Below are 25868 nucleotides of genomic sequence, written 5' to 3'. Positions count from 1 at the left end.
TATCCAGGATAAAATAAATGCCTTTCATCAATTTTTGTGGATCATTTTGTTTATTTGTTTGTTTAGCTATGAGGAGGTTGGAGAAACTTGGTTTGTTCTCACTGGAACAACAGAGGTTGAGGAGCGACCTGATTGAAGTCTACAATATTATGAGGGGCATGGGTGGAATGGATAGTCAAACGCTTTTTCCCAGGGTGGAAGAGTCACAGCTTTAAGGTGCGAGGGGCAAGGTTTAAAGGAGATGTATAAGGCGGATTTTTTACACAGAGTGTACTTTAGAATGGACTTTAGTAAAGCGTTTGACAAAGTCCCTCATGGTAGGCTGGTGAAAAAGGTAGGATCTCATGGGATAAAGGGGGAGGTGGCTAGATGGGTGGAGAACTGGCTTGGTCATAGAAGACAGAGGGTGGTAGTGGAAGGGTCTTTTTCCGGCTGGAGGCCTGTGACTAGTGGTGTTCTGCAGGGCTCGGTATTGGGACCTCTGCTGTTTGTGATTTATATAAACGATCTGGAAGAAGGTGTAATTGGGGTGATCAGTAACTTTACGAACGACACAAAATTGGCAGGACTTGCAGATAGTGAGGAGCATTGTCAGAAGCTACAGAAGGATATCGATAGGCTGGAGATTTGGGCAAAGAAATGGCAGATAGAGTTCAATCCTGATAAATGCGAAGTGATGCATTTTGGTAGAAATAATGTAGGGAGGAGCTATACGATAAATGGCAGAACCATAAAGGGTGTAGATACGCAGAGGGACCTGGGTGTGCATGTCCACAGATCCTTGAAGGTGACGTCACAGGTGGAGAAGGTGGTGAAGAAGGCATATGGCATGCTTGCCTTTATAGGACGGGGCATAGAGTATAAAAGTTGGGGTCTGATGTTGCAGATGTATAGAACGTTGGTTCGGCCGCATTTGGAATACTGCGTCCAGTTCTGGTCGCCACACTACCAGAAGGACGTGGAGGCTTTGGAGAGAGTACAGAGGAGGTTTACCAGGATGTTGCCTGGTATGGAGGGGCTTGGTTATGAGGAGAGATTGGGTAAACTGGGGTTGTTCTCCCTGGAAAGACGGAGGATGAGGGGAGACTTAATAGAGGTGTATAAAATTATGAAAGGCATAGATAGGGTGAACGGTGGGAAGCTTTTCCCCAGGTCGGTGGTGACGTTCACGAGGGGTCATAGGTTCAAGGTGAAGGGGGGAGGTTTAACACAGATATCAGAAGGACATATTTTACACAGAGGGTGGTGGGGGCCTGGAATGCGCTGCCAGGCAAGGTGGTGGAGGCGGACACACTGGGGACGTTTAAGACTTATCTAGATAGCCATATGAACGGAGTGGGAATGGAGGGAGACAAAAGAATGGTCTAGTTTGGACCAGGGAGCAGCACGGGCTTGGAGGGCCGAAGGGCCTGTTCCTGTGCTGCATTGTTCTTTGTTCTTGAAGGTGGTGGGTGCCTGCAACTCGCTGCCGGGGGTGGTAGTGGAAGCGGATACGGTAGTGACTTTTAAGGGGCATCTGAACAAATACATGAATAGGATGGAAATAGGGGAACATGGTCCCCGGAAGGGTAGGGGGTTTTAGTTAAGTCAGGCAGCATGATCAGTGCAGGCTTGGAGGGCCTGTTCTTGTGCTGTAATTTTCTTTGTTCTTATTTCATTGGAAATGTGCTCTCCCAGGCTCAAAGAGCCTCAGCTCATTGGAAGCAGAGGGGTGAAACCAGCCAGTCCAGCAGAAAGAAAACCCTTCAACCTTCCACTTCACCAACTGTCAGAATGAACATGGTTCAGTGCTGGATGTGATTAACAGCAGAAACCAACTCGATAATCATTTGTGAATCTGTTGGTGTTTCTGCAGGTTGGATAACCGAGTCAATCCCTTCCCACACACAGAGCAGGTGAACGGCCGCTCCCCAGTGTGAACTCGCTGGTGTATCCGCAGTGCAGATGACCATTTAAATCTCATTGTGCAGTGAGAGCAGCTGAACGGTCTCTCCTCAGTGTGAATGCGCTGGTGGGACACCAGATCCACTGAGCTTTTGAATCCGCTCCCACAGTCAGAACATTTAAAGGGTCTCTCATTGCTGTGAATGAGATTGTGTCTCAGCAGGATGGATAACTGAGTGAACCCGTTCCCACACACAGAGCAGGTGAATGGCCTCTCCCCAGTATGAACTCGCTGGTGTTTCCGCAGGTGGAATGACGTTCTAAACTTCTTTGAGCAGTGAGAGCAGCTGAACGGTCTCTCCTCAGTGTGAGTGCGTTGGTGGGACACCAGTTCTCGAGAACTTTTAAATCCACTCCCACAGTCAGTACATTTAAAGGGTCTCTCATTGGTGTGAGTGACTTTGTGACTCAGCAGGTGGGAAATGCGAGTGAATCCCTTCCCACACTGAGAGCAGGTGAACGGTCTCTCCCCGGTGTGAACTCGCTGGTGTCTCTGCAGGCTGGATGACTGAGTGAATCCCTTCCCACACACAGAGCAGCTGAACGGTCTCTCTCCAGTGTGACTGCGTCGATGAGTTTCCAGCTCTGATGGGGCTTTGTATCCCTTCCCACATTCCCCACATTTCCACGGTTTCTCTATGGTGCGGGTGTCCTTGTGACTCTCCAGGTTAAACAATCAGTTAAATCTCACACAGAACACGGGTACAGTCTCTCCCGCTGTGAATGCTGCAATGTATTTTCAGGCTGTGTAACTGGTGAAAGCTCTTTCCACACTCAGTGTACTGGAACACTCTCACTCGGGTGTGTGTGTGTCTCGGTGCTTTTCCAGTCACACTGATGTTGAGAATCTTCTGAAGCAGAAAGAACAGAGAAACATTTCACCTTCTAGAATCAAAGGTCAGTGATATTCAGGTCCCGATAAATTGAATGCTGACGTGATGTTTGTTTTGAGTTTTTGTCTGTAAATCCTCACCTTCTGATATCCTGTAAAACGAGTTTGAAAAATTCATCACAGTCAGTACAGGATAGAAATTCAGAACAGACAATTCTAGTTTCTATAGAATATTCTTTCCTCTCTCATTCCCCAAAAGCTGTAAATCTCCATCCCACACACACTCCCTCCATTCTCACTCTGCTGTATCTAATATTCACCCTCCCAATTCTCCTGAAGGTGCTGATTGAGGCTGATTGACAGATCCATGCTCACTGCTTCCTGTCCTGGACACAGAGAGCTGGAAATCTCCATGCAGGCTTCCGGCCGAACAGAAATATGACTATATTCCTCGACTAAGAATGTTTTAAATGGATTGTTTCAATTAGTGAAGATACAGGGGGTTGTGACTGATGATAGTCTTGAACTTGCTGCCTGTGAGGGTGGTCATAGAGTTTGACAGCACGGAAAGAGGCCCTTCGGCCTATCGTGTTTGCGCCGACCATCAAACACCTTTCTATTCTAATCCCATTTTCCACTCTTGGTGTGTAACCTTGTATGCTATGACATTTCAAGAGCTCATCTAAATACTTCTTAAATGTTTCATGCAGTGAGTTCCAGATTCCCACCACCGTCTGAGTGAAAAGTTTTTCCTCACATCTTCTACAAACCTCCTGCCCCTGAACTTAGATCCATGCCTTTGGTTATTGCCCCCTCTACTAAAGAGAAAAGTTCCTTCCTGTCCCCCTCCATCTGTGCCCCTCAGAATTTTATACACCTCAATAAGGTCCCCCTCACCCTTCTCTGCTCCAAGAAAAACAACGCCAGCCTATCCAGTTTCTCTTGATAGCTGAAACACTCCAGCCCAGGCAACACCCTGGGGAATTTCCTCTGCACCTTCTCCAGTGCAACTACATCCTTCCCATAGTGTGGCGACCAGAACTGCACACAGTACTCCAGCTGTGGCCTATCCAGTGTTTTATACAGCTCCATCATAACCTCCCTGCTCTTATAGTCAATGCCTCGGTTAATAAAGGCAAGTATCCCATGTGCCTTCTGGACCACCTTATGTCGCTGTCCTACTGTCTTCAGAGATCTATGAACATACACACCAAGGTCCCTCTGATCCTCTGTACCTCCGAGGATCTGACTATTCATTGTGCATTCCGAGATGCCGCTTTTAAAAATTGCTTCAGTTGAAGCTAAAATGTAACCAAATGACTTCAACCAAGCACAGCATGTCAATACTACACTGGATCTTCGCCAAAAGGCCGAGAAGCGATACCTCCTGCTCTTAATAAACTGACAGAACACCTCTGGATTTGCTCACAGGTGTTGCTGAGAGGAGGAGGTTTGGTCTGAAGCTCATTGGCCAACTAACTTCCGCATTCAGACAATGGGGAGCTCTGATTGGCTGCAGGACCAAATAAACAAACTCAGATTAAATCAGGACAAAGTAAAAGGGGCAGCTCCCCAAAAAGGAGGGGGAACAGCCCGAACAGAAATCAAAATACAAAGGAAACTTAAAAACATCAAATTAAAATGTGATTATTAGGGTCAATAATGCACCCCAACCCCTACGGTGCCCAGCGGGCGCGGAAAGCGTCAACCTCGCCCGTGGACACCGCATGCTCCCTCTCCAGGGACACCTGGCCGCGAACGTAGCCGCGGTAGAGGGGAAGACAGTCAGGATGGACGGCCCCCTCGATCGCCCGCTGCCTGGACCGGTAAATGGCGCGTTTCGCCAGGCCCAGGAGCAGGTTCACGAGGAGGTCGCCATCCCGACCCTCCCCTCTCCGCACCGGGTGTCCGTAGATCAGGAGCGTGGGACTGAAGTGCAGACAAAACATCAATAAAAAGTTCTTCAGGAAAACATAAAGGGAGTGCAGCCTAAGACACACAACATAGACATGGTCCACGGACTCCACAAGGCCACAGAAAGGGCAGTCTTCGGAGCCCGTGAACCAGTGAATCCTACGGTTGTGCGGCACTGCTGCATGCATCACCCTCCACCCCAGGTCCCCGACGTAATTGGGGGAGATCCTTCCGTAGAGGGACCTCCAGCGGGGACCTCCGCCGCCCGGCGGCAACAAGGCCCGCCAAGGTGTATCCGGGCGACAGGCGAGGAGGCAGTAGTGGAAGGTGTGCAGCAGCAGCCCGCACAGGAAATGCCTCCGCGTGGTAGCAAAAGGCACGGAGGACATTTCCGCGAGGCGGCTCAGGCTGTGGGGCACCTCACCCAGGGGAGGGGGCTGAGGCTTTGGGCCAATGCGGAATTCCATCCGAACAGGGGAAAGCTTGGGCGGGATCCCACCGCACGCCTGCGCCACCTCCAGTTTGCGTGCAGTTTCGGGGCCGAGCACGACCGTCCTAAGGTCTAGGATGGCTTTGGTCGCGTGCCGGACGGTCGTCCCCGCGCGCTCAGCCAGCACGCGGGGACTCATCCAGCCCGCTCCTCCGCCATCGAGCACATCCCCGATTCTGGTCACCCCGGCGTCCACAGCCCTCCTCTCCGCCAGCCACCTGAAGTTATACGGCTGGAGGAGCGGATTCCTGAGCAGCGGCTCTCGCACAAGAGCCGCTACTCCTGACGGGGGGGGCGGGGAGCTGCGTCGCGAGGCGACCTTGTTCCAGACAGTGAGGAGGTCCTGGTAAAAGACAGGCAACTCCTGCAGGGTGGTCGGAGCACGCCCCAGTTCGATATGCAGGAGCTGCACGTCATAATTGAGGCCGTGCCAGTGGCGGAAGAAATACGTCGCCATGGCACACCACTGTGGAGGGGGCTCAACGTAAAGGTACCTCTGCAGGGCCTGGAGGCGGAAGGTCGCTATCTGAGTGCGGAGGCACACCAGACCTTGTCCGCCCTCCTTAAACGGGAGATACAGGACCGCAGCAGAGACCCAGTGCAGTCGATTGCCCCAGAAGAACCGCAGGAGGGTTCTCTGGATATCGGTGACAAAGCCAGGGGGAGGGGTCAAAGGGACCAGCCGGTACCACAGCATGGAGGCGACCAGCTGGTTTATGACGCGAACTCGCGTAGGACAGCACTCGGAGCAGTCCTGTCCAGCGACTCAGGCGGGCGGAGACTTTGGCCTCCAGCTCCCGCCAGTTCGCCGGCCAGGATTCCTCGGCTGGGCAGAGATGGGCCCCCAAGTAGAGGAGGTTGGTCCTGCTCCAGGTGAAAGGCCTGAGCTCCGTCTCCCAAGGACCGACGAGTCCGGAGCACTTAGCCCAGTTGATCCTGGCAGAGGACGCGGCGGAGTACACCGCCTGGCATTCTCACATCCTCCGCAGGTCAGCCGGGACCTCCGATGTGGAGACAGGAGGAGGTTTGAGTTTGTCTGAAGATCAATCTTCATTCACACAAAGCCCGCGCTCTGATTGGCTGGAAGACCAGAGTCCTTCTGGTCCTCCAACTCTTCCCATTGGTCAACATCTCAGTATGAAGATCAGAGGGTGGGCTCTCCCCCGCACATGCGCAGCTTCCCCCTCCCTTAGACATGTGCAGTCCTGGGCCGGGGGGAGGGGGAGCTCACCGAGCGGCTTCTCGCTCTGGCCGGAGCCGTCAGCCGGTTGCCTGGAAACCTTGGCTCATGGAGGTGTAGGGGGAGGGGGAACAATGGGTGGGGGCGGGGCTCCCGGGTCCGCGCGCCCGGGCCTGCGCACTGGAACCCGGAGACGTCACCGCGGAGCAGAGTGACTCCTATTGGCTGATTCAGGCAGGGCTCCATTGTGACATCACAATGTGGAAGTTGACCAATGAGCTTCAGAGTGAAACTTCCTCCTCTGGGCCACACCTGGGAGGAAATCAATGTTTCCCCCGTTCCATTTCTCTTCTCATTCTGGGGGAAATTGGGGACTTGCAGCAACTGAAGGGAATGAAGTGAATTCGGTCTGTATATTCCACACATTTCTACTCCAGTAATGTAGACATTTCTCTGTCTGGCAGCCTGCATGGAAATTTTCAGCTCTCTGCATCCAGAGCAAGAAGCAGTGAGCATGGATCTGTCAATCACATATGAGGACGGCCTCAACCGGGATCTTGAGTTCATGACACACTATCTGTAACCCCCACCACTTGCCTGGGCTTGCAAAATCTCACTAACTGTCCTGGCTGGAGACAATACATATCTCTTTAACCTGTGCTTAACCCTCTCTCCACTCACATTGTCTGTACCTTTAAGACTTGATTTCCTGTAAAGACTCGCATTCCAACCATTATTCTGTAAATTGAGTTTGTGTCTTTGTGCCCTGTTTGTGAACAGAACTCCCACTCACCTGATGAAGGGGCAGCGCTCCGAAAACTAGTGGCTTATGCTAACAAATTAACCTGTTGGATTTTAACCTGGTGTTGTGAGACTTCTTACTGTGCTTACCCCAGTCCAACGCCGGCATCTCCACACTCTGAGTGGAAACAGAGAGAATTAGGAGAGGCCGGAGGTGAGGAGAGAGATTTTATACATCTACAACTCAACAGGAACTTTGACAGAATTTCCAAACCCTGTAAACACCATCAGCTCCAAGTTCCTATCCAACTCACACACCATCCTGACTTGTCTGACATCCAGTACTGAAAGAACAGAAATTTATTTCATATAAATACTGGGAAGACTGAACCCATTGTGTTCAGTCCCCACTACAAACTCCACTCCCTCGCCAACAACTTTATCTCTCCTCCTGGCAACTGTCTGAGGCTGAACCAGGCTGTTCACAACCAGGGTGAAATAGTTCATCCCAAGATGAGCTTCCAGCCAAACGTCCACATCATCATCAAGACCACCTTCATTCATAGAATCATTAATAGTAATTAATTAATAATAATGAATAATAAAATACAGTGTAGAAGGAGGCCATTCAGCCCATCGAGCCTGCACCGACAACAATCCCATCCAGGCCCTATCCACATATTTCCCTGTTAACCCCCTGATAGCAAGTGGCAATTTATCATGGCCAATCTTTCTAACCGGCACATAGAAGCATAGAATATTACAGCACAGAAACAGGCCTTTTGGCCCTTCTTGGCTGTGCCGAACCATTTTTCTGCCTCGTCCCACTGACCCGCACCTGGACCATATCCCTCCACACCCCTCTCATCCATGTACCTGTCCAAGTTTATCTTAAATGTTAAAAGTGAGCCCGCATTCACCACTTCATCTGGCAGCTCATTCCACACTCCCTCCACTCTCTGCGTGAAGAAGCCCCCTCCCTAATATTCCCTTTAAACTTTTCCCCCTTCACCCTTAACCCATGTCCTCTAGTTTTTTTCTCCCCTAGCCTCAGTGGAAAAAGCCTGCTTGCATTCACTCTATCTATACCCATCATAATTTTATACACCTCTATCAAATCTCCCCTCATTCTTCTACGCTCCAGGGAATAAAGTCCTAACCTATTCAACCTTTCTCTGTAACTCAGTTTCTCAAGTCCCGGCAATATCCTTGTAAACCTTCTCTGCACTCTTTCAACCTTATTAATACCCTTCCTGTAATTAGGTGACCAAAACTGCACACAATACTCTAAATTCAACCTCACCAATGTCTTATATAACCTCATCATAACATTCCATCTCTTCTACTCAATACTTTAATTTATAAAGGCCATTGTACCAAAAGCATTCTTTACAACCCTATCTACCTGTGACGCCACTTTTAGGGAATTATGTATCTGTATTCCCAGATCCCTCTGTTCTACTGCACTCTTCAGTGTCCTACCATTTACCTTGTATGTTCAACCTTGGTTTGTCCTTCCAAAGTGCAATACCTCACACTTGTCTGCATTAAACTCCATCTGCCATTTTTCAGTCCATTTTTCTAGCTGGTCCAAATCCCTCTGCAAGCTTTGAAAACCTTCCTCACTAAACACTACCCCTCCAATCTTTGTATCAACAACAAATTTGCTGATCCAATTTACCACATTATCATCCAGATCATTGATATAGATGACAAACAACAATGGATCCAGCACTGATCCATGTGGCACACCACTCGTCACAGGCCTCCAATCAGAGAAGCAATCCTCCACTACCACTCTCTGGCTTCGTCCATTGAGCCAATGTCGAATCCAATTTACTACCTCTCCATGTATACCTAGCGACTGAACCATCCTAACTAACCTCCCATGTGGGACCTTGTCAAAGGCGTTACTGAAGTTCATGGAGACAACATCCACTGCCTTCCCTTCATCCACTTTCCTGGTAAACTCCTCGAAAAACTCTAATAGATTGGTTAAACATGACCGACCACGCACAAAGCTGGACTCTCCCTAATAAGTCCCTGTCTATCCAACTATTTGCAGATCCTATCTCTTAGTACTCCTTCCAATAATTTATCTGCTGCTGACATCAAAGTTACCAGCCTATAATTTCCCACATTACTTTTTGAGCCTTTTTAAACAACGGAACAACATGAGCTATCCTCCAATCATCCGGCACCTCACCCGTGGATACCAACATTTTAAATATATCTGCCAGGGCCCTTTGGACTGTGGAAGGAAACCGGAACACCCGGAGGAAACCCACACAGACACGGGGAGAATGTAGAAACTCTGCACAGACAGGGACCCGAGGCTGGAATTGAACCCGGGTCCCTGGCGCTGTTAGGCAGCTGCACTAACCACTGTGGCACCGGGCCACATGTCAGTGCCATTGCCCGACTCCAGCCCAGTCTCAGCTCATCTGGAACCCTCACGCATTCCATTGTGACGTCCCACCCTCACCCATTCCATTGTGACGTCACACCCTCACCCATTCCATTGTGACGTCACACTCTCACCCATTCCATTGTGATGTCACACTCTCACCCATTCCATTGTGACGTCAGGGCTTCACTCTCAGATCACAATCCCTGCCGGCCTCCCACATGCAGCCTCAATGGCGGCAGTCAGCCCGGGTCTAACACTACAAGCTGCAGCTCCATTTGGTACAAAGTGGGGGACCGGGAAGTTCATTTCCGGGGTTTGGGTTTGAACAACATGTTTACAAAGTCTCTCCACCCACCCGCCACATTTATCATTCCCCGCACGCCGCCCTCTACCTCGCATTGATCTCGCTTCCACATGAAAACCGTCCGTCTGTCCGTCGCCATTACCCGCACTGCGCATGCTTCAGGTCCCGCCCCTCATTCACTCCGATTGGTTGGAGGACCAGCTGCTGCCGCTCAGTCCTCCAGCCCCGCCCCCTCTTCCTATTGGTCCGGAGCTGCCGTCAATCAGTGCCCGGGCATTGTGATGTGGAGCATGCGCAGTGTCATTGCTGTCCTTGGCGCTTGTTTGTCCCGGAGAAGCGGAGTCAGCGTTAGGCGGTGGCTGGGAGGATTTGGAAACACTTTGTGGATCCGCAAACCCTTCAGAATCATTGTCAGCTCCCTGGTTTGCAGCTGCGGGGCTTCTCCCTCCCTCCCTCCCGGGAACAGGCCCAGGTTAACGGCCCCATCCTGGCTCAGCCACTGGAGGATGGTTCACATCAGAGGATGGGGGAGGGGGACAATAAATAAGAGGTTACACTTTGGCCTCAAATCAATGAGGACTCTGATCTCTGGGAAGGAAGGAAACCCTGGGAGGTGGGCGGGGAGGATTCACAAACACCCGCTGGAGGTCCCAACACCCCCAGTAAGACCCATTGGTTTTATTGTCAGTCTGCAGACAGGAGCTGGAGAACTGAACCCAGACAGAGGAGAGGGAGGGAGAAAACTGGGAGTGGAGGGAAGAAATGGTGAGATGGGTTTGGATTTCAGCCCAGGGAGGAGGGAGAGTGTGTGGGACGGGGATTTACTGATTTGGGGGAACAAGAAAGGAAAAAATGTTCCAGAGAAACTAGAATTGTCTGTTCAGAGTTTGTATCGTGTTCTGACAGTGATTACTTTTCTAAACTGTTTTTACAGGATATTGGAAGTGAAAGATTGGCAGACAGAAAACTCAAACCGGACATCACATCTGACAAAGTCATTCAGTTCCTTCGGAGCTGAACATCATTGGTCTTTGAATTTAGAAAGAGAAATATTTGTCTGTTCTGCCTGTGGGCAAAGAAATTAAACATCAGTATGACCGGAAAAGCATCGCGACAAACACACCCGAGTGAGAGTGTTCCAGTGAACTGAATGTGGAAAGAGCTTTAACCAGTTACACAGCCTGAAAAAACATCACAGTTCACAGCAGGGTGAAACTACGTGTATGTTGTGTGTGTGGATGAGGCTTGAACTGATCATCCAACCTGGAGAAACACAAGGGCACCAGCACCATGGAGAAACCGTGGAAATGTGTGGATTGTGGGAAGGGATTCGGTTTCCCATCACAACTGGAAGTTCATCGGCGCAGTCACACTGGGGAGAGACCGTTCACCTGCTCTGTTTGTGGGAAGGGATTCACCCATTCATACAACCTTCTGACTCACCAACGGGTTCACACTGGGGAGAGGCCGTTCACCTGCCCTGTGTGTGGGAAGGGATTCACTCGCTCATCCCACATTGTGACACACCAACTTGTTCACACTGATGAGAGACTGTTTACATGTTCTGACTGTGAGAAGAGTTTTAAATGCAAAAAGGATCTGCTGATGCACCAACGTATTCACACTGGGGAGAGACCGTTCACCTGCTCTGTGTGTGGGAAAGGATTCATTCAGTCATCCCACCTGCAGACACATCAACTTGTTCACTCTGATAGCAAACTTTTTCATTGTTCTAACTGTGAGAAGAGCTTTAAAAACAAAAAGGATCTGCTAACGCACCAATATGCTCACACTGGGGAGAGGCCATTCACCTGCTGTGTGTGTGGGAAGGGATTCAGCCGTCCATCTGCCCTACTGAACCACCAGAGAATTCACACTGGGGAGAGGCCCTTCACCTGCTCCGACTGTGGGAAGGGATTTATTAATTCATCCAACCTTCTGATACACCAGCAACTCCACACAGGGGATCGACCGTTCACCTGCTCTGAATGTGGGAAGGGATTCACCCGTTCATACAACCTTCTGACACACCAGCAGGTTCACAGTGAGGAGAGGCCATTCACTTGCTCCGTGTGTGGGAAGGGATTCACTCGTTCATCCAACCTATTGAATCACCAGCGAGTTCACACTGGGGAGAGGCCGTTCACCTGCTCCATGTGTGGGAAGGGATTCAGTCAGTCATCCAACCTGCTGACACATCAGAGAATTCACAGTGGGGAGAGGCCATTTACCTGCTCTGTCTGTGGGAAGGGATTTTCTCATTTATCTTATCTTCTGAAACACCAGCGAGTTCACACTGGGGAGAGGCCGTTCACCTGTAATGTCTGTGGAAAGGGATTTGTTCAGTCATCCCACCTGCTAACACACCGGCGAGTTCACAAACGACTGCAAGGTTTGGATTCTACACTTATCGATGCTGTTAATCATATCCAGGTCTGAATCATCTTCACTCTGACTTTTTTCTTCTGTTGAGGTTAGATATTCTGAATAAATGTGAAATAGACATTTGATTGAATCATTGTTGTAGATTTTTGTCTTTTCCATTTGAGTGTTTAACATCACCAGGCTGGAGCTCAGAAAGGGCAATCTGAGGGAGGATCATACAGGAGGAACAGAACTTCATTCTTGACACAGTCCTTCAGGGTCTCGCCGAGAGGGACAAACAGCACTTTGGTCTTTTTCATCACTTTTCACTGACAGCAAAGTCCCCGTGTGGGTGAATCCTGAGGTGTGTAAGAAATGTGTCCCAGTCGTTCTTTTCCATGGTTCAGAGCTCCTAGACACGGAACAGAAGCTCCTTTACAACTGTGTTTAGAGTCAGGAAGAACAGTGGTGAATGCTGGAAACGTGCTGTCAAAGATTGGTGTAAAACTGGGATCTATTCCTGACTGAGAGTGAAACGGCAGGTTTAGATGTCCAGACTAAAAATGCAAAAAAGTCTAAAACATTTTAATGTGTGTGTGTGTCAGTCCTGGTTTATTGAACAGAAACTGGCTTCAAATAAATTGGGTGAAGTCTGCATCAAAGTAGCAGCTGGAGACGTTCAAAGGAGCCTGTTAACTGCTGGGACAATGAGACAACAATTTGATTCCCAGATAGAGAAGGAGCTGCAGTGTGTGTCCAAGAATTCTCAGTTTTGTTGATGTGTGCTTCCCATACACTATCCTTTTAAATAAACCTCACTCCTATCAGCCTTTAACCATTATAAACAGAACAGAGAGAAGCTGAGCAGCACCAGAGTCCTGACTGACCATTTAAGAATGAGTGATGTGTTCAGCTGAAGTTTCCTGTTGGTAGTTTTCTGGGTGATCTCCTTATTTTGATCATTCTCAGTGATCCCTGGGTGTGTGAACCTCCTCTCCTCTCTTTCAGACATTCACTCACTTAACATCTCCTCTCTCTCAGAAACTCAATCACTTAACATCTCTCATCTCTCTCACACTCACTGAACGTCTCTCTCTCTCTCTCTCTCTCTCCAGGCATTCACTCACACTTACCTTACCTTCCATCTCTCTTACATTCTAACCTCGCTCCTCTCTCACATTCACTTAACCTCTCTCCTCTCAGATACTGTGTTCATCACTTAATGTCTCTCTTTCTTTCTTTCAAACACTCACTCATTTAACCTTCCTCTTTCAGATCTGCTTAAACTTATTCATTATTTTCTCTCTCTCGTTACCTCTCTCTGAAAAAGCACAAACAAACTTCATCTCTCTTCGCTGTCTGAGAAAACATCTAATTGATGGAGATTCAATCCTCTCTGTTTCTCTCTCACACTTCATCTGACAGGCCCTGACTCACTTTAAATCTCCTCTTTTCTAATAACCCTCTTTGGGAAAACTCATTTGTTCTCTAATTCCTCCTCAGTTCTCCCAGTGATGACCCTCAGTCCATCTCCCAATTCAGTGAATGTGTTAAAAATCCAAATAATCTTTCTTTATTGTTTAAAATGGGAATGGAGGTGAATGTAATGCTGAGACCGGCAGCAATCTGTGTGGTTGTTCTTGATGCTGTCAGAGTGAGTTCACCCTCACAGACAGGAAGACTGTTCACGGTGATAACGTCAAACTGACGCCGGCTGTTTCATTCTCAGGTATCACAACTTCCTGTTTCTCTGCTGCCAGTTCCAAACCTCACATCTCACTTAAGACCATAAGACCATAAGACATAGGAGCGGAAGTAAGGCCATTCGGCCCATCGAGTCCACTCCACCATTCAATCATGGTTGATTTCAACTCCATTTACCCGCTCTCTCCCCATAGCCCTTAATTCCTCGAGAAATCAAGAATTTATCAATTTCTGTCTTGAAGACGCTCAACGTCTCGGCCTCCACAGCCCTCTGTGGCAATGAATTCCACAGACCCACCACTCTCTGGCTGAAGAAATTTCTCCTCATCTCTGTGCAGAAAATAAATCCAGGGACCACAATCTGGTGAGAACATCTGTCAATGCGGCCGATATCTGTCCAGAGAGTCAGGGCAGAGTCTCACAGGTCACATTGTGGTGACATTTACAAATGAGTCAGTTATTTCTATTCAGAGTTTCCATTCGCAGATATAACCAGCTGTGTCTGTGGATCAGTTACTGAGTTCCCTCTGTTCCCTGTAGCTGGGAACTGATAGCCTGCTCCCTTATATTTTATATCATTCTCTCTGTATTGCTTGTTTCCTCTATTTCTCAGCTTTTATCTTTGACTTTCCTCATCTTTCTGCTTTCTAAAATCTTCCTCAATTTTTCTCTCAGTCTTTCCGTCTCTCTCTTCCTCTGTAACTTTCTCAGGCTCTGTGTGTTCCTATTTAATCGACATGTTCAAAATCATGAAGAGCTTCTGATTGATTATAGAAGGAAAAACAGGGAGAGAAGCAGAAAAACCCAGCAGATCCGGCGGCATCTGTTCAGAGAGAAACAGTTAACATTTTGAGTCCATATAATTCTTCAGGGCAGGAAAAACATGGGTTATCCATCTTAGATTAGGGAATGTGATGGGACGATTTAATAGAGATGTTTCAAATGACAAATGATTTATGATAGTTTCTCTCCATTGATACTATTTCCCAGGAGCAGGAAGTCTGTTGATGGAGAGAATCTATTTCCCAGGTGCAGGAGGGTCTGTAAGCAGAGGATACAGAGATTTAATATAATTGACAACAGAACTGGAGGGGGTGATAAGGAGAATTTTTAACACAATAACTGGATATGATCTGGAATGCACAAACTGACAGGTGCTCGAAGCAGGTTTAATAGTAACTTTCAAAGGGAATTGGATAAATACTTGCAGAAGGTAAATTGGCAGAGTTATGGTCAATAGGATTAATTGGACAGTTCACTCATCTTTGTGACATTCTGAATGTTTCTCTCCTGAGGTTTTAATATTTGATCTTTTCAGTCACAATGTGTCTCAAACAGAAGATTAAACCATTGGGTTTGATGAGCTGTCAGATCTGTTTCCTGTGTGTAACTTGAGAACTGCAGATAACCATGAGAAGGAACTGATTATTTTCAGTGCCTCGAACAGATACACCTCAGATATCAGAAATCCCTGGAGTTCCCCATGTCCTCATTATTCTCCCCTTGAGTATAACAGCTCTCAGTCAGGCCGAGTCAGTCGCATGTGTCTCTGTCATGATGTTTCCACTTGTATTTTATCACTCACCTCCCAGTGACACTCACCATAACACAGACACCTTAAAATATCATTGTTCCCTTACACTTTGTCCTCCTATTATAATCAAATGTTTGTTGGGCCTCTTGTCTCCCTTAATGTCAGATTATCTGCAGTTAAAATGACCTCAGAGACACTGAAACCGACCTCAGTGATTATTATACCAGACTCCAATCAGCCCCAGGAGCTGCAGTTGTAAAATACAGCAGAATTGGAATAACAGACAGGTTATAGTCTGATACTGACAGTGGCAGAGTAACACACACCGGAATCTAAACACATTATATCAATGGACCATGACTCACTCACACTATCAAATGAAACCTAAACTTTGGTTCTGGTGCACGAGATACTGACTGTATTACCATTACATTGGATCCAATGCTGTGTTCACTAACATACTGCAACGTGACGCTTATTATTTGAACAAACATTGTATTTGTTACACTCAGAGTAAGTCAGTGCTTTGCTGTGTTGTCTCTGTGCTCCATCCCCACTCTGATTGTATTGGAGCCTGTGTGTGTCATTGTTACACTCAGAGTAAGTCAGTGCTTTGCTGTGTTGTCTCTGTGCTCCATCCCCACTCTGATTGTATTGGAGCCTGTGTGTGTCATTGTTACACTCAGAGTAAGTCAGTGCTTTGCTGTGTTGTCTCTGTGCTCCATCCCCACTCTGATTGTATTGGAGCCTGTGTGTGTCATTGTTACACTGAGATTCTCTCACTGTGATTATTGGACAAACAGCAAGTTACCGTCACAATGCCCAGCTGATTGACGGCAGCGCGGACCAATGGGAAGAGGGGGCAGTGCTGGCAGACCGATCTGGTGTGGTCGGTCCTCTAACCAATAGAAACGAACATGGGGCGGAGCCAGCTTTGACTTGAGCATGCGCAGTGTGAGTAATGGCGATGGAGGCGGCTTTTGTTTTGGGCTCGGAAATCTGTTCGAGGTGATTGGCGGTACGGAGAGAGCAATGGATCGTCCAGGTGGGTGGAAACGCTGCGTAAGCATGTTGTGTAAGCCGCAAACCGCGGAACAGAACTTCCCAGACCCAGTTTGTACCGAGCAGGACTGCAGCTCCTCATGTTCGTCCGGGGTTAACGTTCGCCATCTTTATTGGGGGCAATATGCAGCAGTGCGCACGTGCGGCCGCCATGTTTGTAGAGGGCAATGTTGTCAATCAGTGGGAGGCGCTTGTTCCCCAGTGTTCAGAATGGAGACAACTTGTCCATCAAACTGCATCAACCCTCTGAGTCCCAATGTCTTATTGATGAGGCAGAGCGGTGACAGAGAAGGAAAAAGAAAGGGAAAGTAAAACAGAAAATGCTGGAAAATCTCAGCAGATTTGATAGCATAGAACATAGAAGCGCAGTACAGGCCCTTCAGCCCTCGATGTTGCACCGACCTGTGAAACCAATCTAAAGCCCCTCTAACCTACACTATTCCAATACCATCCATATGTTTATCCAATGACCATTTAAATGCCCTTAATGTTGACGAGTCCACTACTGCTGCAGGCAGGGAATTCCACACCCTTACTACTCTCTGAGTGAAGAATCTACCTCTGACATCTGTCCTATATCTATCACCCCTCAATTTAAAGCTATGTCCCCTCGTGCTAGCTATCACCATCCGAGGAAAAAGGCTCTCACTGTCCACCCTATCTAATCCTCTGATCATCTTGTACGCCTCTATTAAGTCACCTCTTAACCTTCTTCTCTCTAACGAAAAATTACACTGTAGATAAGTAAGCCCCACCAACTTTCCCAGAAGACTAAGGAAATTTGGCATGTCCGCTACGACTCTCACCAACCTTTACGGCTCCCGGGTCAAGGTCAGGGTCGGAGGATAAACATTCTCTCCACCCCCGCGCCCCCCCCTCCGCCCGTCCCCGCACGCCCCCAAAGATCTGCACTCACTGGGGAGTGAGAATAGAACCAACGTTTTGAGACTGGACGACCCATAGTCAGAGCTTGTACACGCGTAAACAGAGCATGTAAACTTCAACACCCTCCACGTACCCTTGTACACCTCTATCAATCTACTTTGCTCCAAGGAGAACAACCCCAAGTTATCCAGCCTAACATTGTAATATAATTCCTCATCCCTGGAACCATTTTGATAAATCTCCTCTGCACCCTGTCAAGGAGCCTCGCATCCTCCATAATGTGTGGTGATCACTGGTTTGCACAGACCCAGGTATTCTGTGTTCCTGTCTGTGATCTCATCACATACTTACAATTGCACAGTGACATCACCCCCGCTCCCCGGGGATTTCCTCAACTGGGAGATTTTTCTCTGATGCCAATGCTTCTGATATCTTTCCAGCTGCAGGCTCCAGCAGGAGATTTTAATATTAAAATCAGTGAAATTCTTTCAGAGGTGAGTGTTTGTGACCATTCACGGGCGCGGGTTCTCGTCATAAACCAGCTGGTCGCCTCCATGCTGTGGTACCGGCTGGTCCCTTTGACCCCTCCCCCTGGCATTGTCGCCAATATCCAGAGAACCCTCGTGCGGTTCTTCTGGGACAATCGACTGCACTGGGTCCCTGCTGCGGTTCTGCATCTCCCGCTTGAGGAGGGCGGACAAGGTCTGGTGTGCCTCCGCACTCAGATAGCGACCTTCCGCCTCCAGGCCCTGCCGAGGTACCTTTACGTTGAGCCCCCTCCACGATGGTGTGCAATGGCGACGTATTTCTTCCGCCAGTGGCACGGCCTCAATTATGACGTACAGCTCCTGCATATCAATCTGGGGCACATTTCGACCTCCTTGCAGGAGCTCCCCGTCTTTTACAAGGACCTCCTCACTGTCTGGAACACGGTCGCCTCGCGACACAGCTCTCCCCCGTCAGGAGTAGCGGCTCTCGTGCGAGAGCCGCTGCTTAGGAATCTGCTCCTCCAGCCATATGACTTCAGGTGGCTGGCGGAGAGGGGGGCTGTGGACGCCGGGGTGACCAGAATCGGGGACGTGCTCGATGGCGGAGGGGCGGGCTGGATGAGCCCCCACGTGCTGGCTGAGCGCGTGGGGACGACCGTCCGGCGCGCGGCCAAAGCCATCCTAGACCTTAGGACGGTCGTGCTCGGCCCCGAAAGTGCACGCAAACTGGAGACGGCGCAGGCGTGCGGTGGGATCCCGCCCGAGCGTTCCCCTGTTCGGACAGAATTCCACATTGGCCCAAAACTTCAACCCTCCTCCTCGGGTCAGGTGCCCCACAGCCTGAGCCGCCTCGTCGAAATGTCCTCCGTGCCTTTTTCTACCGCGCAGAGGCATTTCCTGTTGCGGGCTGCTGCTGCACACCTTCCACTACCGCCTCCTCGCCTGTCGCCCGGATACACCTTGGCGGGCCTTGTTTCCGTAGAGGTCCCTCTACGTTGGGATTGCCCCAATTACATCGGGGACCTGGGGTGAAGGGTGATGCATGCAGCAGTTCCGCACAACCGTAGGATTCACTGGTTCACGGGCTATGAAGCTTGCCCCTTCTGTGGCCTTGTGAAGTCCATGGACCATGTCTATGTTTTGTGTCTTAGGTTGCACTTTCTTTTTGTTGGGGTCGGGATGGCGACCTCCTCGTGAACCTGCTCCTGGGCCTGGCGAAACGCGCCATTTACCGGTCCAGGCTGCGGGCGATCGAGGGGGCCGTCCATCCTGACTGTCTTCCCCTCTACCGCGGCTACGTTCACGGCCGGGTGTCCCTGGAGAGGGAGCATGCGGTGTCCACGGGCGCGGTTGACGCCTTCCGCGCCCGCTGGGCACCGCAGGGGTTGGGGTGCGTTATTGACCCTAATAATCACATTTTAATTTGATGTTTTTAAGTTTCCTTTGTACTTTGATTTCTGTTCGGGCTGTTCTCCCTCCTTTTGGGGAGCTGCCCCTTTTACTTTGTCCTGACTTAATCTGAGTTTGTTTATTTGTTTTGACCTAAAAGAGGCCAACATCTGTGAGTAAAACACTTTCTTTTCTCCCCCTTTCCATTTCTTTTCTCATTTTGGGGGGAAATTGGGGACTTGCAGCAACTGAAGGGAAAGAAAGTGAATCCAGGGAGGCTGCAGACTCTGGAAAGGTTGGCCCAGGTCTCCCTCTCTCTCTCTCTTAAAGACATTGATATAGAAACAGAGATGATAGGAGCAGGAGGAGGCCATTTGGCCCTTCGAGCCTGCTCCGCCATTCATTGCTCCGGGCCCAGATGGGCTACATCCTAGAGTTCTAAAGGAGATAGCTGAAGAAATAGTGGAGGCGTTAGTTATGATCTTTCAAAAGTCACTGGAGTCAGGGAAAGTCCCAGAGGATTGGAAAATCGCTGTTGTAACCCCATTGTTCAAGAAGGGAACAAGAAAAAAGATGGAAAATTATAGGCCAATTAGCCTAACCTCAGTTGTTGGCAAAATTCTAGAATCCATCATTAAGGATGAGATTTCTAAATTCTTGGAAGTGCAGGGTCGGATTAGGACAAGTCAGCACGGATTTAGTAAGGGGAGGTCGTGCCTGACAAACCTGTTAGAGTTCTTTGAAGAGATAACAAATAGGTTAGACCAAGGAGAGCCAATGGATGTTATCTATCTTGACTTCCAAAAGGCCTTTGACAAGGTGCCTCACGGGAGACTGCTGAGTAAAATAAGGGCCCATGGTATTCGAGGCAAGGTACTAATATGGATTGATGATTGGCTGTCAGACAGAAGGCAGAGAGTTGGGATAAAAGGTTCTTTCTCAGAATGGCAACCGGTGACAAGTGGTGTCCCGCAGGGTTCAGTGTTGGGGCCACAGCTGTTCTCTTTATATATTAACGATCTAGATGATGGGACTGGGAGCATTCTGGCCAAGTTTGCCGATGATACAAAGATAGGTGGAGGGGCAGGTAGTATTGAGGAGGTGGGGAGGCTGCAGAAAGATTTAGACAGTTTAGGAGAGTGGTCCAAGAAGTGGCTGATGAAATTCAACGTGGGCAAGTGCGAGGTCGTACACTTTGGAAAAAAGAATAGAGGCATGGACTATTTTCTAAACGGTGACAAAATTCATAATGCTAAAGTGCAAAGGGACTTGGGAGTCCTAGTCCAGGATTCTCTAAAGGTAAACTTGCAGGTTGAGTCCGTAATTAAGAAAGCAAATGTAATGTTGTCATTTATCTCAAGAGGCTTGGAATACAAAAGCAGGGATGTACTTCTGAGGCTTTATAAAGCACTGGTTAGGCCCCATTTGGAGTACTGTGAGCAATTTTGGGCCCCACACCTCAGGAAGGACATACTGGCACTGGAGCGGGTCCAGCGGAGATTCACACGGATGATCCCAGGAATGGTAGGCCTGACATACGATGAACGTCTGAGGATCGTGGGATTATATTCATTGGAGTTTAGGAGGTTGAGGGGAGATCTGATAGAAACTTACAAGATAATGAACGGCTTAGATAGGATGGACGTAGGGAAGTTGTTTCCATTAACAGGGGAGACTAGGACGCGGGGGCACAGCCTTAGAATAAAAGGGAGTCACTTTAGAACAGAGATGAGGAGAAATTTCTTCAGCCAGAGAGTGGTGGGTCTGTGGAATTCATTGCCACAGAGGGCTGTGGAGGCCGAGACGTTGAGCGTCTTCAAGACAGAAATTGATAAATTCTTGATTTCTCGAGGAATTAAGGGCTATGGGGAGAGAGCGAGTAAATGGAGTTGAAATCAACCATGATTGAATGGTGGAGTGGACTCGATGGGCCGAATGGCCTTACTTCCGCTCCTATGTCTTATGGTCTTATTATGATCATGGCTGATCATCCAACTGAGTAGCCTAATCCTGCTTTTTCCCATAACCTGTGATCCCATTCACCCCAAGTGCTTTATCCAGCCGCCTCTTGAATACATTCAATGTTTTCATAGAATCATAGAAACCCTACAGTGCAGAAGGAGGCCATTCGGCCCATCGAGTCTGCACCGACCACAATCCCACCCAGGCCCTACCCCCACATATTTACCTGCTAATCCCTCTAACTAAGCATCTCAGGGACAATTTTTAACCTGGCCAATCAACCTAATCTGCACATCTTTGGACTGTGGGAGGAAACTGGAGCACCCAGAGGAAACCCACGCAGACACGAGGAGAATGTGCAAACTCCACACAGACAGGGAGTCTGTTTTGGCACCAACTACTTCCTGTGGTAATAAATTCCACAGGGTGACTACTCTTTGGGTGAAGAAATGTCTCCTCACCTCCGTCCTAAAGGTCTGCCCTGAATCCTCAGACTGTGACCCCCGGTTCTGGACTCCATCGGGAACATCCTCCCTGCATCTATCCTGTCTCGACCTGTTAGAATTTCATAAGTCTCTTTGAGATTCCCCCCTCATTCATCTGAACTCCAACGAAAACAATCCTAACCTGGTCAATCTCTCCTCATACATCAGTCCCGCGATTCCCTGAATCAGCCTGGTGAACATCCTTTGCCCCCTCAGTTTGACACATTTATTTGTCTGTCTAAAAGGATGGTCTCTTTCCTAATGTTCATAATTAAAGGGCAGCTTTCCCCAGGAGATGGCTGACATTTAAGCGGACAGTATGTTAATATAGGACAGAGATATGTCGAGTGTTATTATATGGTACCCAGATTAGATATATTATTTATGTTTCTGTAATAAAATACATTTATTATTTCTTGCATTGTAATATAAGATGTTATACATTTCCAATCATAAAGTCATTACAGCACAGAAGGAATCCATTTGGTCACTCTCTGTATAACATTCCAGTCCCATTCCCACTCTATATCCCCATTCTCCTGAAAGTTTATTTCCTTCAAGTGCCCATCCACTTTCATTTGTAAATAGAATCCATAGATATGGATGGAGATTTACAACTTTTTGGGACTGAAATAGGAAAGAATGTTCCATAGAAACTAGAATTGTCTGCACTGAATTTCTATCCTATACTGACACTGATGACTTTTGTAAACTCATTTTCCAGGATATTGAAAGAGGAATCACAGGCCGAAATCTCAAATGTCACGTCTAGACGTGACAGAGTCATATTCCTTGGGACCTCAATATCATCGGACTTTGAATCCAGAAGGAGAAATGATTGTCCAGTCTGTTGATTTGAAAAGATTTGAAATGTCAGTGTGAGTTAAAAAGCATCGACACACTGCCACACTCGAGTGAGTGTGTTCCAATGCACTGACTAAAGAGCTTTAACCAGTTACACAATCTGAATAAATATCACACAATTCACAGCGGGGAGAGACTGTACCCGTGTTCTGTGTGTGGACGAAGTTTCAACTAATTGTCCACTCGAGAGTGGTAAGGACACCTGCACCATGGAGAAACCATGGAAATGTGCGGACTGTGGCAAGAGATACAGAGCCCCATCTCAGCTGGAAGCTCATCGGCGCAGCCACACTGGGCAGAGGCCGTTCATCTGCTCTCAGTGTGGGAAGGGATTCACTGAGTCATCCAGCCTGCAGAGACACCAGCAAGTTCACACTGGGGAGAGGCCATTCACGTGTTCTCAATGTGGGGAGGGATTCACTCGATCTTCCGACCTGCCGGTCCATGAGCGCGTTCACACTGGGGAGAGGCCGTTCACCTGCTCTCAGTGTGGGAAGAGATTCACTCAGTCTTCCAACCTGCGGAAACACCAACGAGTTCACACCGGGGAGAGACCGTTCACCTGCTCTCAGTGTGAGAAGGGATTCTGTGATTCATCCAACCTGCAGATACACCAGCGAGTTCACACTGGGGAGAGGCCGTTCACCTGCTCTCAGTGTGAGAAGAGATTCAGTCTTTCATCCCAGCTGCTGAGACACCAACAAGTTCATGAGTGATTCCAGTGGTTGGATTCTGCTGTTATTGTTTCTGCTCTCAATTACATCCAGGACTGCATTTTGTTCATTCTCACAGTTGGTCAATGGGGAGGGTCGGGGGGTTTCTTTCTGCTGGACTGACCGGTCTCATGACTTTGCCTCCAGTGGGCTGATGCTCTTTGAGTTTTGTTGCGAATACCTGGTTTCAAATTTCACACGGATCACAGAGTGACCGGGTGTGAGGAAGTTCAGAGATATTTAGTCAGCATTTCTGTTTGAAACCCCCCCAAACGCCCATCCAATTTCCTTTGTAATTGTTTATTGTCTCCACTTCCTCCACCCTCGTAGGCAGCGAGTTCCAGGTCATTACCATTCGCTGCATCAAAATATTCTTCCTCACATCACCCCCCCCCCGCATCCCTGACCCAAAACCATAAATCTGTGACCCCCTCATCCTTGTCCGATCAGCTAATGGGAACAGCTTTCCTTTGTCCACCTTTAGACCTTTCAGTTTCCCCAGAACCTTCTCCTGAGTGATGGCCACTGCAGTCACCTGTTCCCCCTGATTCTCCTGGAGCTCTGGCATCCCCCTGGTGTCTTCCACCGTGAGGACTGATGCAAAGTAACGATTCAGTTCATCTGCCATTTCTTTGTTTCCTATTGTTACTTCTCCCGCCTCATTTTATCGTGATCCAATGTCTATTCTTGCCTCTCTCTTATCTTTTATGGATTGAAAAAAAAACTCTTCCTATCTTATTTTATATTACTGGCTACCTTGCACTCTTATTTCATCTCCCCCACCACCCCCCCGCCCCCCCCGCCCCCCCCACACCCTCCACCCGCCCCGCCCTATTGCTTTCAGAGTTGTCCTCTGCTCGCATTTTTTAAAAATCCCAATCCTCCAGCTTCCCACTAATCCTCGCCACTTTATATTCTTTTTCTTTTGCTTTTATCTTGTCCTTGACTTCCCTCGTCAGCCGTGGATGCCTCGTCCTCCCCTTGGCATGTTTCCTCCTCCTTGGGATAGACTCGGTCGCGGGGACATTGAACAATGAAGGTCGGTGAATTGCCAAAGTGGGTTAGCGATCAACGCTGAAATTAAAATTACAATGAACATTTTGCTGTCTCTCTTTCTCTCTCTCCCTTTCTTTCTCTCCCACTCTCTCATTTACAGCATTAGATTAAGTCATAAGCGTCTAGGCGTTCGACGTTGACAGTGGAGAAATTGTCAGGAGGGAATGAATAAAGGAGAAGGAGATATGAGAGCCGAGAGGCAGCTTGAATGCTTGTTGGATGTGCTGGGAAGTATGTGCGCGATATGAGATGTGGGGAAGAGGTGAAGAGGTTCGCGCTCTCTTGTGGCCGTGGCTGACATGATTGTGCAAGTTGAAGATTTTAAAAGTGCAGTTTCTGCCGTGAGCAGCAGGGAGCAGTAAAAGTGAGGTGGATATTGAGGAGGCAAAGAATGGGGAGAGTGAGGAAAGTGGGGATTGCAGAATGGTGCGGGTGAACGTGCAGGGCAGGTGGAGAGTTGGTTGGTCAAAGGTGTGTGTCCATGTTTTGGTTTACTTGCGTAGATTGATGTGGTGATGGCATTGGATGTGAGAGTGGATGAAAGGGGCAGCAGAGGGAGTGAGTGTGGAGGCAGGCAGAGAGGCATCCGGTTTGTCTGTATTGAGGGGAACGGCAAAATATTTTGTTTGCTGCGATTGAAGGTGTGGAGAAAAGGAAGCGTCTCGCTGTATGGGTCAGGCTGCACTGCTGCTTCAATTCACAGGCGCTATCCCACTACTGAAGAGCACAGGGGATTTGACCTGCTCCGTTCCCGACCTGGGCCTGTTCACCCCTCCTTGGCACACCTGGTGCTCCCAGAGCCCTCTCGGAACACCATGCGGATACTGATCTTAGTGCGGACACCCGATCGGCACAGAGAACAACAGCCCAGAACTCCCGACCTCAAGCAATCCAGCAGCCTCAGCCTCCCAGCAGCGGGGTTACAGGTGCGCGCCACAACACCCGGCAAACGCAATCCTTGATTCAGCCGCTTTCAGTTCAAACAGCAGCAAGAGCTCGAATGCAGACATCACTGCAAATATAATCGGCTGCTTCACTGACTCAACTGACCATAATTTGAGGAAGCTTCAACATTGTGTGCTCAAGTTAGTCTAATTGACATCTTAAAATTAATTTGTGCGAATTTTTGTTTGTATTCATGGAACCTGTGTGAATATGTTCACTCAGTCCAGTCCTCAGCCCAGGTATCAGTGCCGATGAAAATAAGGAGCCGTTTTCTTTGTTGGAATGGCACGCAGCAGCTCGGCTGTCTGCCCCTCAAATTCGCACGTTTACTGCGCGCATCACAGCAGAGTGGAACAGAGACCTTTCCTTTTCCAGATCTCTGAATGTGACGCAGTGTTTTGCCAAGTGGAAGCTATGATACCAGAAGACCATGAGACATAGGAGCAGAATTTTGCCAATTGGCCCATCGAGTCTGCTCCGCCATTTAATCATGGCTGATATTTTTCTCATCCTCATTCTCCTGCCTTTTCCCCAAACCCCTGATCCCCTCATTAATCAAGAACATATCTATCCCTGCCTTAATGACACTCAATGATCTGGCC

The 25868-nt window shown here is 48.6% G+C and overlaps 1 protein-coding gene across 1 annotated transcript in view; it reads left to right on the top strand.

Annotated features, from left to right (window-relative positions):
- The first annotated feature begins 10765 nt into the window (after positions 1 to 10765).
- The window catches only part of LOC144483796 (uncharacterized), a 65663-nt gene continuing 50560 nt past the window's right edge, over positions 10766 to 25868 (top strand). Inside the window, 3 exon segments of the mRNA XM_078202335.1 lie at positions 10766 to 11788; positions 11861 to 12245; positions 22684 to 23256. Coding sequence (XP_078058461.1) covers positions 11106 to 11788; positions 11861 to 12245; positions 22684 to 23256 — 1641 coding nt within the window. The 5' untranslated portion in view covers positions 10766 to 11105.

The sequence above is a fragment of the Mustelus asterias genome, unplaced genomic scaffold, assembly GCF_964213995.1.
Source record: "Mustelus asterias unplaced genomic scaffold, sMusAst1.hap1.1 HAP1_SCAFFOLD_79, whole genome shotgun sequence".
Classification (NCBI taxonomy): Eukaryota; Metazoa; Chordata; class Chondrichthyes; order Carcharhiniformes; family Triakidae; genus Mustelus; species Mustelus asterias.
Note: the sequence above shows the minus strand (reverse complement) of the source record. Positions and strands in the feature narration are given on the sequence as shown.